Source organism: Juglans microcarpa x Juglans regia, chromosome 6D (assembly GCF_004785595.1).
Source record: "Juglans microcarpa x Juglans regia isolate MS1-56 chromosome 6D, Jm3101_v1.0, whole genome shotgun sequence".
In the NCBI taxonomy this organism is placed as follows: Eukaryota; Viridiplantae; Streptophyta; class Magnoliopsida; order Fagales; family Juglandaceae; genus Juglans; species Juglans microcarpa x Juglans regia.
In genome coordinates, this window is record NC_054604.1 from 25,492,439 (window position 1) to 25,508,528 (window position 16,090).

General features: G+C 38.5%; 1 protein-coding gene across 2 annotated transcripts; it reads right to left on the bottom strand.

The window, feature by feature from the left end:
* Window positions 1–2,009: 2,009 nt before the first annotated feature.
* Window positions 2,010–10,952, bottom strand: LOC121235307 (protein SAMBA). Of its 2 annotated transcripts, XM_041131644.1 has the most exons (4): window positions 10,649–10,949; window positions 4,256–4,366; window positions 2,443–2,551; window positions 2,010–2,283 (listed from the first exon to the last, which is right to left on the bottom strand). In XM_041131644.1, the coding sequence occupies exons 1-3, from the start codon at window positions 10,794–10,796 to the stop codon at window positions 2,490–2,492; spliced, it is 321 nt and encodes a 106-aa protein (XP_040987578.1). In that variant the 5' UTR covers window positions 10,797–10,949; the 3' UTR covers window positions 2,010–2,283; window positions 2,443–2,489. The 2 variants fall into 2 exon arrangements, with proteins under 2 accessions (XP_040987578.1, XP_040987579.1); XM_041131645.1 differs by lacking the exon at window positions 2,010–2,283 and having other exon boundaries at window positions 2,522–2,909; window positions 10,649–10,952.
* Window positions 10,953–16,090: the final 5,138 nt, after the last annotated feature.

Consider the following 16,090-nt stretch of genomic DNA (forward strand, 5'->3'; position numbering starts at 1 on the left):
TTACTCATGTTCATTGATGACCATTTGAGAAAAAGTTGGGATTTATTTTTCTGAAGTCTTGGAGTGACATGTTTGATAATCTTCAAACATTGGAAGGCTTTGATTGAGAATTCGATTGGGAAGAAGGTAAAGCTACTTTGTACTGACATTTGGGATGGAATTTTGATATTGTTGGGTACCGTATAGTTGGATCACTCCACAAAAAAATGTAGGCGGATGTATTCTTTTGGAATGCCAGGCTTGTCTAAAGTTTGGGTGAAGTGGTCAACATAGCTTGCTATTGGGTGAACCTTTTTTCTTTCCACGGTTTTTGAGTTGTTTCTACAGGAAATGAGAGCAAGGTTATGGCAAGAAGGTGGAGTTGCTGGGAGAGCTTCACAAAAGGAGTGCAGGTGGCACTCAAGATCATGCTATTGGAAAGGAGCATGATTCTGATTTTGGCATTGACCCACAATGAGAGCAAGTCTACATTTTCGTCTGGTAGATAGAGCAGGCAATTTGACCACCTTCAAGATATGTTCATGCAGACTTTGTGGTGTACTTAATTTAGCAGAGAATATTGGTTAATAGCCTTCCACACGTGTGTATTCAAAAGTCGTCGTTCAAATAAACAGTCTGTATAGTGGTGGGTTACTTTTGTGTGAAGAGGTTGAATCTCCTCATTAGGACCAAGCTTGTGATTTGGTCAAGTTGTCTATGGAGATGAAGACTTTTGAGTAGAAATGGGTCTTCAAGAGATAGGCGTTGTGCGTCCCATTTGGGATTTGTGGAAGAGTTTTTTTTTTTTTTTCTTTCCTGTAGTGGGCATTTTTAATGTCTTTGTTGTCAAATGGTGAAATTCGATTTGGTGGAATTCATTTTATTCAGCCTTGATAGAATTCAAGTCAAGGTGAAGATTTGTTAGAATGGCGGTTTGATTTCCTATTGAAAACGACATTCCAGAGACTTGGCTCGACTGTGGCTTGAGTGAACTTCAGACAGATTGTTCGTTCAATATTTGCTTGAGCGAAATTCAAACAGATAGTTCGCTCGGCACTGGCACGACATTCCGCTTGAGTGAATGTTCAAAAAATCTAATTTTTAGGTCTTCTCAAGCCGCCAACGATATATATGTAATCTTATAACATTTGTAAGTGTGAGAGACATGAGAGCTACGGCCAAACAAAGAGAAGAGATAATTCTTTTTGTTTTGAGAGCTTATTAGGTGTATTGAGGCTTTGGGATTGAGGAATAATTTGTGTTTTCTCTCTTATACTCTATTTTTGTGATAGTGAATTTCTTGATATCAACTCCACCAGTGGATGTGGACTATTCTTCAAGCCAAATCACTTAAATCTTCTTGTTCTTTGTGTGATTGTCAAATATTTTGTTGTTTGTTTCTGCTAATTGATTTCAAAATGAGTAATATTATACACCACACTTTCATCATATTTTGATCATACTAAGTGGTATGTGACACATTCACCACCATTAGATTATAAAGAAACATACAATAAATGATAATTTAATGATGATAAATATGTCACATCATACTTAGTGAGATGAAAGTGGAATGATAATATAGTATATAGAATTTTTCTTTCAAAATTGTCTCTAGATATCCAGTTAATCCTAACAAAATGCTTATAAAGTTGTATGCAGAAACCAAGGCAATGTGTTTAGAACTGACCGTTCTATGCTTCCTTCCGTTGATAAGCTTGAGGTCATGCGTGAAGGTAGAAGAGATGAAATTTATGCAAGGGAAATAAACATTCTTTTGAATCATTTTTCTGCTTTCAATGACTCCTGTCTATCATGGAAACTAAACAAGAAAAGAAAAACAACAAATTCCAGCTCCAACCACATTACCAAGCAGATCCTAGTTTACTCGTGAAATAAAACCCATGGCCCGTTTTAGAACAACCAATATCTCCATCTCAAGGTCCGATTTGATGCTGCCGAAGTGCCAAACGCTAGAAACATAAATGTGAGTATGGATGAGAGAGAGAGAGAGAGAGAGAGCACAACAATTAGAAAATAAGAATCCGTCTTATAAGCCAACGTTACAATTTATCAAACATACACAAGTCTGCTCAAGCACACAGCCACACATAGTTGGTCAACACCCATAGAAACCTTTCACTCGGCCTAACTCTACATTACATAGTATGTTCTGTAGCTATCACTTGAAAATTTATGGTGCTAAAAACAATATTAGTTGACAAGGGAAGATGTCCAACATTCAATATATTTGCTCATTTCTCCAATTTCATGAAAATAGACAGGGGAAGATGTTCAACAACTCTGCATAAAAGAAAAATGAATATGGGGGTCAGAAATTTTAATATCTTCCATGAATATATGTTGCTCGAGGTGAATTTCACCACTTGACCAGCTTTAATTAATTCGAAAAGGTTATATGAGTGCCAGGAAGAGAGAGAGAGAAAGAGGGAGAAGCACAACCTCTTAATTGTTCACATGGACTATGCTTCAGTTCTAAGTATTCTGAACTATTTTGGTGGAGCCAAATTCAAACTCTTTGAAATTTCTGTCCGCTTGTGAAAAAAACCACCTGATTCAAAGTTTACAATGAAAAACAAATACCAAACTCATGTGACTAGTGTTGTGATAAAAGGGTGATAGAATGAGAAGTATGAAGGCAACTTCAAACCAAACCAGGCTATCAAAACCGCAAACAGTACTAAGCAATCAGTTCTAGATTATACTACATGTTTCAAGAAAATAGAAAATTAGATAAAATATGAAAAATATTGTCGAGGACATGCAAATGAGCAAGACTGTAAAGGATATGCCATCAAGCATTCCCTTTGGTAAATTGATCTTCTATACGGGCTTTCATAAACTAATTGATTACGTCCCTGTTCGTGCAGCACATGTAGATCCTCACTTGATACTCATTCAGACAAAACCTAGAGCACAAATTAAGGTCATAAACTGCCCAATTATTTTGATTTTAACAGTTCTGTGTTCGTTCAAACAATATATATATAATTAATATCTGCCATGGAAAGTTTTTTGTTGGTAATTCAAGTATAAGGAGAATAGATGGTAATAAATACTAGGTCAACTTTACACTATATAATAGAATGTTGACAAGGAGAAAGTATAAAATCTTACCCTCAGTTTTTATAAATCCAAAACCCTATTCTTAACAAAATCTACTAAAGTGAATTTAGATAGGGATTAGGGACTTAAAAATAGCATATCACCAAAAACTAAAACCACTTATTGTATTATTTTCAATTTGTTCTCCCTTCTTTCAGTTTCAGAGAATGAGTGTTTCTATATATTCCTTGGTACAATCCCACATTACTTATAAAAAAAAAATATAGATTCCTTGGTACAATCAACATCAACCCTAATCTACAATGGTTGAAAGTCCGCAAAGGCTAGAGTATGAGATGCTTAACTAAGTAGTGGGCTAAAAGCAGTCGACATCTTAGCTTGTCTGCAGGGGTCTTCACAAAAAAAGAAATCATAGAAAACAATTGAACAATGACACCAAACTAGAAAATGGTTAATCAAATATTGGGATCTTGAGTTCAAGAAGCTATCTCCAACTAATGCATATGATAGATCTAATTTGGTCAACATAGCATCGATCATAACCCGAACTCCTTCAACCTTAGTAACATATGATGTCTTCAGCTGAGCCTTAATCAGAAAAACCAGACAATCGCGCTATATTGAATCTACAATGGAGCTTTGTTGACATGGCAATGCTTAGGGCACTACACATGCATCAATTATAATTTGGCATTCGCAGCTTTATGGGATTGAGACAATGGGATCCCTTATCCTCTCTACTCTTTTGCATTGATAAAGGAGGTGCTGAGTAGGATGTTATTAGCTATAGTGAACAGGGGATTACTATCAAGCTTCTCAGTTGGGACTTGGCAAAATAATGAGATTGTTGTGTCTCATCTCATTTCCACAGATGATACCATGATCTTTTCTGACGATGTACTAGATCATATCTGCCACTTGAGATGTCTATTCTTATTTTGAAGACATGTCAGGGTTGAAAATCAACTTAGGCAAGCTTAGGACCAATCCTGGTTGAAGTAGTGGACAATATTAAAGAATGCAATGCAAGACTACTCTTCTTATTATATGCATTGCAGATGCTATAATATATTGTAGATCACGGATCTTGGATCCACTGAAATTTGTAAGGGTCATGGTTTATGTAACAAATCGACAACACATAGGATTTAACAAAGGCAAGAGGTAATTGGCAGGTTGCAGAACTAACCTCGTCTTGATATAAGATGGATACGGGAGCGAGGTCCCTCAAACTTCCAGTTATCTTCGTCCAAGGATTTAACCTCCTTATCAAGTGAAGCCATCAGATCTGATTTTAGAACTACAATTAAGAAAGCAACTGGTTTCTTATTATGAGAACATGTGTCTGGTATGAAAGAGTGGCAGAAAAGAAGAGACCATAGAATAACTTTAAACATTCATACTACGAATCCAGGGAAACAACTGCCTGCACCCAATTGAGCGTGATATAATAACCATATCTAGTTAAGTGGATTCTTCCTTTTTTTGTTAGTCATTTATTTTGCCCCAAACCAAAACATAAATGAAAAATAAGACCTAAATTGCAAATTTGTTTACAACAGTTTGCAGAAACAGGAAAAAAAAAAAAAGGTAAATGAAGTACACATGGATTTTTTTTCTGATTCATAAGCAACATTAAAAAACTCAAACTGCATATTCCAAGTAGACAGGTTGTATACAAGAGAGATACCTGTCTACTTGAAAAAAAATATAAGTTCAGCACCTTAAAGTCTATTGAAGCAGTCCAAAGGAGTAAAGTATTGAAAAAAAAAGTCTTGAGAAAGAGCACATGGAAACTCAACCTTTTGATAAGCACACATAGAAATTTCAACTTGAGAGGCACTTTAAGTCACATACATGGAATCAAAAGATGCTTTAGGTCTGTCAGTCCCTGAAAAATTAAATCAACATAGCTTCATAGTAACACCAGACAAAAAGGAGTTTTGGAATTCTACTCATTTCACTATATTGCTTTACAGTGTGAGAGGTCAGTATATTTATAGACCGGAGCACAGCTACACGGAAAGAAAAAGGAATCTTAAGGAATTACAATTCAGTTACACTAGCTGCCAAAAGAATAACAGAGTACGAAATCATGGTGATATTCTTGAAGCTTCTGCTGAGATGGATTCTTCCAAGTCAGTGTCCAGCTCATTTGCTGAGTCATTTTGCTTGAGTGATTTACTTGTGTTGACATGCCCCCTCGAGTCCACTGGGGGATCATGCATAGTGAGACTTGCTCTTAGTGTAGTAAATCTGTCTGCTACTAGGGTTTTGCGAAGATGTCAGCCAATTGATCCTTGCTACAGCAAAAAGAGACCTGAAGTGTTTTTGCAGCAACTCTATCCCTTACAAAGTGGAAATCAATATCCATGTGTTTTGTGCGTGAATGTACACTGGATTGGCAGTGAGATACGTTGCCCCTAGGTTATCGCACCATAACACAGGAGGATTAGACAATGAAAAGCCAAGTTCCTTGATTAGAGTTTGCAACCAGATTAACTCAACAGTAGTGTTTGCTAAAGACTTGTATTCAGCCTCAGTACTAGACCTGGCCACCGTATGTTGTTTGCGAGAACTCCATGAAATGATGTGATGGCCTAGAAAGATGCAAAAACCCCCGGTTGAACATCAATCATCTAGGCAGCCAGCCTAGTCAGCGTCTGAGTAAGCATGAAGTGAGAAATTGGAGTTGTATGGGAAGAAGATACCATGGTTGATGGAGTGTTTAAGGTATCTCAGGATGCACTTGACTGCTATCCAATGGGTAGGCTTAGGTTCATGCATGAACTGGCAGACCTTGTTTACTGAAAAGGATATGTCTGGTCTGGTAAGGGAAAGGTACTGCAAGCTTCCAACCACACTTCGAAACAAGGTGACATTGTCAAAGGCTAGAGAGTCAAATTTGGACAATTTGGTGGAGGCGGACATTGGAGAGGAAATGGGGTTGGTGGCCAACATGTTGGTTTTGGTTAAAATATCAACGATGTATTTCTTTTGTGACATTAAAATTCCATCAGGCATGTATTTTAGTTCTAAACCAAGAAAATATAAAAGTTGGCCTAAATCAGTGACAGGGAAGGCTTGTCCAAGTGCAGAGCTATCAGAGCATCAACAATATTAGATGATGAGGAAGTAATAACCATGTCATCGACGTAGACTAAAATGAAGACACAAAGGCTATGCTTATGGAAAATGAATAAGGATGGGTCACCTCGAGATGCCGAAAATCCATAACTGAGAAGCCAGGAACGCAGTTTTGCAAACCACGCACGGGGGGATTGTTTGAGGTCGTAAAGGGCTTTGTTGATTTTACAAACAAAATCAAGTCTGCTTGAATCGATGAATCTAGGGGGCTGTTGCATGAAGACAATCTCAGTGAGTTCGCCATGGAGAAAAGCGTTCTGGATGTCGATTTGGCACAGTGACCAATGATGAGAAAAGGCGATTGAAAGAATGAGTCTGATGGTGGATGGCTTGACAACTGGGCTGAACATCTCCGTGTAGTCAATTCTTGAGTTGTTGGTGGAACCCCTTTGCGACGAGCCTGGCCTTTCGCCTTCGATGGAGCCGTCTGCGCGTAACCTGGTCTTAAAGACCCATCTGCATCCAACCAAATTAGACGCACAAGAAGGTGGAACTAGGGTCCACGTGTTAGTGTTAACAAGTACATCAAACTCACGTGACATGCCTTGGCGCCATTCAACAAATTTTGAAGCTGTGGTGAAAGAGGAGCGTTCATTCGGAACCATTGCAGTGGAGATGAGACAACGTCGAGGTGGGAAGGGTACTGTGCCATCAGTAAATTGCCGTGGTTTAGAGGAATTAGTCTAGGATCGAGTTATTATTTGAGGGCGAGGAGGAAGTAAAGGAGGTTGGGGTTGAACTAAGGGAAGACTAGACGAATTGGGATGAGAGGAGGAAGAAGAAGTTTTTGGATTATTTGAGTTAGGAAGGACGGAATTGGGCTGAAATGAGGGAGAAGAGGGGGCCATTTGAGTTGGGTTGGGAGGCAGGGACATTGATTGGGCATCGAGAGGGACCTGGCCGAGTATAGAGTTTGGAATTACAGGTAAGGGGACAGTGGGTGTATTGGGCTAAGTGGGTGTATTGGAAAGGGCCACTTGTTTTGAGTAGGGAAAAATATCCTCAGCAAAAGTTACGTCTCGAGAAATATATAATCTATGATTTTTGGAGTCGAGACATTTATACCCTTTATGTGAAGGGCTATAACCAAGGAAGATACAAGGAGTGGATCAGTAGTTTAGTTTGTGACAATTGTAGGGCCTTAGATTTGGCCAACAGGGGCAACCAAAAATTTTGAGAAAAGAATAATCAGGTGGTTTGTGTTGAATCATGTAGTAGAGAGATTTATTTTTAAGAACTGGTGTATGGAGTAAATTTATTAAGTAGGTGGCAGTTTGAAAAGCGTCATCCCAAAAGGAAAGTGGGAGTGATGCTTGAGAGAGTAGTGTGAGTCCTGTTTCCACTATGTGATGATGCTTACGTTCAACAAGACCGTTCTGTTGGTGAGTATGGGGACAGGAAAAACGGTGAGAAATTCCAAGTGTTTTGCACAAGGAGATTAAGGGACGAAATTCCCCACAAGCATCTGTTTGTATGGTTATTATTTTAGTGTTGAAGAATCTCTCAGCAAATTTAATAAATGAGTTAAATTCTTGCAACACATCCGATTTGAGCTTAATGGGAAACAACCAAGTGTATCGTGTACAGCAGTCCACAACAAACAAATAATACTGAAAACCATTTCTTGAGGTTAAAGGAGCTGGGCCCCATACATCAGCCCAAACAAGTTCAAGCGGCCTTGTGGTCTGAATTGTACTAGGGTAAAATGGTAATTGATGTGATTTTGCTAAGGGGCAATCAAAATAACAAAATGCAGAATCATTTGGAAAATAGGCAAATGGTTGGTGTGCACAATGCGAGAGACCAGATCAATGGAAGGATGGCCAAAACGATTATGCCAGTGGAGGAGAGGGACTCTTCCGCTGACATGAGTGGATGGACTGGAGGAGGGCAGCGGTGGTGGGAACTGGTAGAGTCTGTCACAAAGAGGTCCGTTGATGAGGAGCGTCCCTGTCACTTTGTCCTTAACCAAAAAATAGGTGGAATGGATTTCAAAGAAACATGACTTATCAGTGCAAATTTGAGAAACAAAGACAAGGTTCTTTGTGATTGAAGGTACATGAAGCATGTTAGAAAGATTAAAGGAAGAGGAGTGAGTTTTGAAAGAAGGTTCACTGATGTTACTGATGGGCAAGCCAGTGTCGTTCCCCGCGCGAATCTACTCAACTCCTCCATACAATTCCAAAGAGATCTTTAGGTGGGAGAGATCATGTGTAATGTGATGTGTGGCTGCAAAATCAGGGTACCAAGAGGAATCTAATATGGCAGAAGGCGAGGTGTAGTTGACTAAGAAAGAACGAGGGGGTTCGAACTAGTAGGCGTGATCAAAACAGAAGTGACATTGAAGGGCAATGTGGTCGGGTTTGTTACAGACTTGGCAAGTGGGTCTGCTTGAGTGGTAACTTTGTGGGTTGGATTGATTGGAAGGTGATGAACACCCTCTAGGTAGGGAGAATCTGGATCGTCCCCTATGAAAACGTTGGCCACGATTGGGTGGTCTACCTCTATTGTCAAAACAAGGGGGTTCGAACTAGTAGGCATGATCAAAATGGAAGTGACACTGAAGGGCAATGTGGCCGGGTTTGTTACAGACTTGGCAAGTGGGTCTGCTTGAGTGGTAAGGTTGTGGGTTGGATTGATTGGAAGGTGATGAACGCCCTCTGGGTTGGGAGAATCTGGATCGTACCCTATGAAAACGTTGGCCACGATTGGGGTCTACCTCTATTGTCAAGAGTGTTTCCAGAAGTGAAGTTGGTAGAAGGTTCAGTGAAGTTGATGGTGGTGTTGTTGCAAGAAGTATGAGACATGCAGCTTTCTTGGATAAGGAGGAGGTGATAGAGTTCATGTGAGGTGATTGGGTCAGTGTGAGTAGTGATTGATGTGATGAAGTTTTCATAGGCGGGGCCAAGACCATTTAACAGATAAGTTACAAATTCCTTATCTGAAAGGGGGGTACCGGTGGTGGAAAGGGTATCTGAAAGCATGCGAACTTTGCTGAAATACTCAGAGATTGGTTGGTCACCAAGAGAAAGGTTGTTAAGTTGAAATCTAATCTGAAATTCCTTTGCCTGGGAGTAGGAACTAAACATGGATTCAAGGGTTTTCCAGAGATCCCTAGAGGTAGTTGATGTGATGACATGGCCAATGATAGATTCCAAAAGAGAGGAGAAGAGGATACTAAGAATCAATTGATCAGTTTTCTGCCAAGATAGATAGGCTGGATTTGATTTTGGGTTGGAATCAGAAGCGGAGAGGAGAAAGGCAGGAGGTGCAGGTTCAGTACCATCGAAATAGGAATAGAGATCTTGGCCTTTGAGATAGGTTGAAATTTGAACACGCCATAAAAGATAGTTATCTGAGTTAAGTTTTATGGTTACTATATGAGAGAATGAAGGAGAAATAGAAGCTATAGGTTGGAGGTTGGGAGAGAATTGGGGATTCTAAGGCAATGGTGAAAGAGGTGGATCAAGAGACTGCTAGTCAGCAGCTCTGATACCATAACAACACCAGACAAAAAGGAGTTTTGGAATTCTATTCATTTCACTGTATTGCTTTACAGTGTGAGAGGACAGTATATTTATAGACCTGAGTACTGCTACAAGGAAAGAAAAAGGAATCTCAAGGAATTACAATTCAGTTACACTAGCTGCCAAAAGAATAACAGAGTACGAAATCATGGTGATATTCCTGAAGCTTCTGCTGAGATGGATTCTTCCAAGTCAGTGTCCAGCTCATTTGCTGAGTCATTTTGCTCGAGTGATTTACTTGTGTTAACACATAGACACCTTAAGGAATAGAAAAATCACTAAAAAGATAGGAATTTTGGTTGTTTGAAAACCCAAAAAATAGAATTCTTCACTCAGCCGAGTTTGCCTTAGTTGTTTCCTTTGATGGAAAAATGAATTACAGAAATACGACGACCCGCGCGGCTCCAATAGACAAGTTTCAGAAAATAGTTTAAACTCACGATGGAAAATAGAAGACTAGAATGCAAGGGATACAGATAGATAAGATCGAGGGATTTTCCCAGTATTATGAACCACAGAACTTGAAAAAACTTGGCTATAAACAGCATCCCATCCCATAATGGTATAACTCCCTGTGTTAACGAAGATTCGAAATTAGGCCAAATGCTTCCGAAGGTACTGACCCCAAATCAAAAGCCAACGAGTCTGACCCCATAGGTAACAATAACTAGCTAAACTCACAATGATAGTGCAGAACAAACAATGACTCAGACGAATCCAATTGATGAACTTCAACAAATAAGCTTAATCATACGAAGAAAAAAAAAGAATAAAACCCAGATTTTTGAAGTTAACAAATTCTGACAAGAATAACAATAAACCCCAAAGATAGCGTGGAAAAATTACGATTCAGAAAGTTAGATGAGTCAGCGATAAAAGATAAATTTAACAAAAGGAAAGTAACAAACCGAGCAAAGCCTCGTCTTTGCTCTCTTGAATTGAAATGAGATCAGCTGGGATGTGGAACTCCTCCGTGGACAAAGCAGCATTGCTGCTATTCCCTCCCACTATTGATGTGGTTGATATTGAAGAATGAGCTGGTGATGAACTATTCATTTCTGAATTCCTTCGTTGTTTTTTCTTTTTCTTTCTAGGAAGAATTGCTTTTGCTCAGAAGGAAAATTTCACGCCCAGGCAAAGCCAAATTCAAAGATACAAGCAACTGGGTGTGCGTCTCCTAGTAGTTATTCAACTTGGGGATCACCGGGGGATGGTCGAATTTATTTTGTTTTTTCTCATTTACATATATATTAATTTGTTATTCCTAAAAAAAAAAAAAAAAAAAAATATTGTTATCGCGGCAGGCTTGATCCTGACTTTAAAGCCCAGTTAGGTTTTCAGGAATGAGCCTCACGGCTGCTTCCAGGCCCACATTAGCCCATGTGTCTCGGGAAGACCTTAACATCAGTCTAGTAGAAGATTCAGCAAAAGAAATAACAGATTTGGTGTTAATAGGAAGAATCGTTGCAACAAGACCTCTCAACAAGATTTCATTGCATGCCACTTTCAAGGCAACATGGAATTTTCTCAAAAAGTTTCACATTGAAGATCTGGATGCAAACAAATTCCTTTTCACTTTTCAATCTGCAAGGGACAAACAAAGGATTCTAAGTCAAGCTCCTTAATTTCAAAGGCCACCTTTTGATCCTCAAAGATTGGCCAGCTGGACTAACCTGGCAAGAGATAAGTCTAAACTCATCAGTCTTTCATATTCAAATTCATGGTCTTACTCTTAATCATACTACTGTTGAAAATGCTATAAAGATTGGGAAAACAATAGGAACATTACTGGATATAGATATTGATCCAAACTTTGGTATCACTTGTAAAAAGTTTGTTAGGATCAAAGTAGAACTTGATATCAATCAACCTCTCATACAAGATTTCTGGCTTGCTAGAAACAATAATGTTGATACATGGGTTTCTTTCAAATATGAGAGGCTCTCGGATTTTTGCTATGCATGTGGTAGATTGGGTCACTCTCAGAATTTTTGTAATTTTCTAAAAGTTATCCCTGTTCCATTACCATATGGTATGTGGTTGAGAGCTGAATGTCATGCTTCGGGAATTTTCATCCCTCCTCAGCAAGATCAAACATTGCTCCCTAGATCCTCTCACTCAGGAAATCTTTATGAAGAGGGAAATCTCATTGTGAATTTGAGTTCTACTGATATTATAGACAGACAGGGCACTCAAGTCTATCCATCTTCTATGGTTTTTCAAGGACAGACTTATGTCAATGTTAAAAGTAGTTCAGTTGCTATGGTTTTAGATCAAGATGTAGAGAATCTCAAAATGAATCAATTCTCAAATACTGAAAATACCGAAAATAGGAAAGGGAAAGGGCTTTTAATCAATGCTCAAGAAAGGCTTCCTACGCCTAAAAGTTTTTCTTCCCATGAAGCTTCTTTGACTGATAAAGTTTTAATTGATGAATCTCAGTCTCTAGGGTATCATTACAAACTTGAAGACCAGAAAATTGTAGAATCCATGCCGGTTTCTAAAGATATCATCTGGAAGGAAACAATTGGACAGCAATTACCTCACGGTGGTGGAAAAAATCTGGAAAATTCGACAATTACAATAGATCACGGCGGCGCTAATTTTCTGCAGAAACCGACACTAGCTGGTGGCCACCTTCCCTCAAGCTCACTGTTCACAATTCCTATAGATCATAAAGGAGACTCATCTGCCAACCAACTCTTATTTACTTCGGCCTCATCAGTCAACCCGATTCTACACACCCATACCTATCTGACAGAGCAGCAATTACTCTACATCAATTTGATTCAAGCGGCAAGACAGAGTTGTCCTTATCCTTCTAAGTTGACTTCTGAGGCTTGGTCTGATTTGAGAAACCGATTCCATGCTTCAACTATGAGTTTTAAAGCTAATCAAGTGAAAGAGTCTGAGTCTATTATTTCGGCTAAATGGGCTGGGTCTTTTATTACGGCCCATTCAAATATTAATGCAAAGGACTTAAATTATGGGCAGCCCTTTATGGGTATTCATGACTCTCAAGATATACGCGAAAGCTCAATGCTTTCACCAATCCACAGCTGCTCCATGCCAACCTAGACCACTGAGTCAGCTAATATTATCTCTGCATCTCAGTCTCCACAAATTTATGCATCAAGTTCTTTGAAAAGAATTATGGATACAGTATCTGTAGAAGATATGGATATTAAAAGTAAAATTCCAAAACTTATGAAAGATGCTATGGAGATCAATCTTAGCAAAGAGGAGAAGGACATGGCACACATGCTACTTTCAATGAAGACAGAAGCCATTGGAAAAAATACCAAAGAAAAAAAAAAATCTTATCAAGACAAAGCCATATACTCGAACTACATCAAAATTGGGTTCATCAGAAAAGAAAAAAGAGGCGAGGGCAACTAAGCCCTCAAAGACTCCATAAAGACACTTGTTTGGAATTGCAAGGGACTGGCTCGACCCAAAGCAATTAGAAGTCTTAGGGCCAATATAAGAAATTATAATCCGGATATTATTTTTTTTGTCGGAAACCATGGTGCCTGATACTTGCACCCATAGTATTGTTAATATCTTAGGTTTCCAAATTTTGTACACTTCCCAGCCTTCGGGAATAAGGGAGGTCTTTTGTTATTATGGAGACCGGGTATAGATATAGAACCGGTGCATGTAAATAGTAATGCAATCTCTATTTTGATTTACTCTGAACCTTCCTTTCATCCATGGTTAGTCACTTATGTTTATGCACCTGCTAGATGGCAACAAAAAGCATTGTTCTGGGCTCATTTGGAAATCATTCACAATTCCTATCCGGGACCATGGTTATGTATGGGAGATTTCAATGATATCATGAATCAATCAGAAAAAATTGGAGGAAGGCTAGTAATTTCTTCCTCTTCTGTTGGTGGTTTAAATAACTTAATGACCAATCACGGACTAGTTGATATTGGGTTTTCGGGACCAACTTTCACCTGGACAAATAATCGTCATGGTAGAGCTCTTATCAGAGAACGACTTGATAGAGGAATTGCAAGTGCACAATGGAGGTTATTATTCCCTGATGCCACTATTCAACACTTAACATCAGGAGCATCGGATCATCACCCTCTATTGATAAATTTGAAGAATTATGGACAAAAGAACCTTTTAGCAATATAATCATTCAGGAAGCATGGTGCAAGCAGGTAAGTGGACATCCCTATTCATTCTCTGCAGTAAAATTAAAGCTACAAAGGAGGCGCTCAAATACTGGAATAAAGTGCACTTTGGGAGAATACAAGTTAATATTCAGCAATTGGAATTAGAAATAAATCGTCTTCAAAATGCTCAAGGGAATACTGACAATCTTCTTCAAGAACGCCAGTTGCAAATTAAGCTTCAAGACCAATTGAAATACGAAGAAACATTATGGCGTCAAAAATCAAGAATCAACTGGCTCACCACCTCGGATCTAAACACAAAGTTTTATCATCTATCGACAACAATTCGAAGGAGAGCTAATGGTATTGACTTTATAAAGCTTGGTCCTAGAAATTGGCCAATGGATTAGAATACTATCGAATCAACCTTTATAGATCATTTCAGGACTGTTTATACTTCTACAAATCCTATCATTCCATCAGAGCTCGATGATTTATTCCAAAGGCAAGTGTCAGATCAAGATAATGCTTTCTTAACGGTAGTTCCAACTGAAGAAGAAATATATGGTGCGCTCAAACAAATCCCAAACCATAAAGCTCCAGGTCCAGATGGTATGACAGCTCTCTTCTATAAGCATTACTGGAATATTATCAAAAAAGAAGTCATCGCATCAGTTCAAAATTTTTTTCAAAGTGGGAAGATACTGAAACAGATGAATTATACAAATATTGCTCTCATCCCAAAAGTGCCGAATCCGAGCTCACCGCAACATTATCGGCCAATCAGCTTGACTAATGTTATCTATAAAACAATCACAAAGATCCTGGCAAATCGGCTAAAGACAACACTTCCCAATATAATTTCTCCCTTTCAAACAACTTTTGTTCCGGGTCGCAACATTAAAGAAAACTCCATTATTGCGCATGAGCTATTCCATCATCTCAAGAAATTGAAAGAGAAGAAGGGTCAAATAGCGATCAAGCTAGATATGGAGAAAACTTTTGATTTTATAGAATGGAATTTCCTCTTTGCAGTGATGAAGGCTTTAGGTTATAATAGTCAATGGATTAATCTTATCAGAGAATGCATTACGACGACATCATTTTCAGTTCTGATAAATGGTTCTCCGAAAGGTTTTTTCAAAGCAGAAAGAGGACTTAGACAGGGTGATCCTATCTCACCCTTTCTCTTCATATTATGTACAGAAGTTCTATCAAGATTAATTACCAAATCAGAGGCTGATGGCAGCATAGAAGGCATTAAAATTTCAAAAACTTGTCCGTCAATTTCTCATTTATTTTTTACAGATGATCTTATAATATTTGGAAAGGCAAAAGAAAGTGCAGCAAGGTCCATATATGTGAATCTGGAAAAATATCAGGCTTGGTCAGGACAGCGAATCAACAATAGGAAATCATCAATCTTCATCACAGGAAATACAAATCAAGCAACAAAGAGAGCTATTCTTGGGAAGTTGGAGAATAAGGAAACTACATCAAGTATGAAATATTTGGGAATTCAAACCTTTTTTGGTAGGTCTAAGAAAGAGAGTTACAGAGAATTGCTGGAGAAGATCAATTATAAGCAAGAAGGATGGAAATCAAAACTCTTATCACAGGCAGGCAGAACGATGCTAATTCGCACAGTGGCAAGCACAATTCCCACATATCAAATGTCTACACATCTTCTACCAAAATCTGTGTGTAAATTGTTGAATACGAGCTTTAAAAATTTTTGGTGGGGAACGAAGAAGGATCAAAAGCACAAGCTCTATCTGAAATCATGGAAGTCAATTTGTCAATCAAAAAAAGATGGAGGATTGAGATTGAGACTAATGGAAAATATGTATGTTGCACTGCTAGCCAAGACGGGATGGGAAATGAGTCAACCAAGCACAAATATCTGGCACAAGCTTCTTTCAAAAAAATATCTGCTAACAAACTCATTCTGGCAGGTGACATCAAAAGCGTCAGATTCATTATTTTGGAGAAATTTATTGCAAACACAAAGAGTGTTAGAAAAAGGTATGTGCAATCAAATTTTTAATGGAAATTCTGTGGAAGTCTGGTTGGATCCATGGATTCCTTCATTAAAAACTTTTAAGCCATAACCGCTTAACTCTCTCATGGAGTTATCGCATTCTCTTAAAGTTTATGATTTCATCAACAATGCAACCCACTCTTGGAATCTACAGAAATTGCTTAACTTCTTCCAATGGG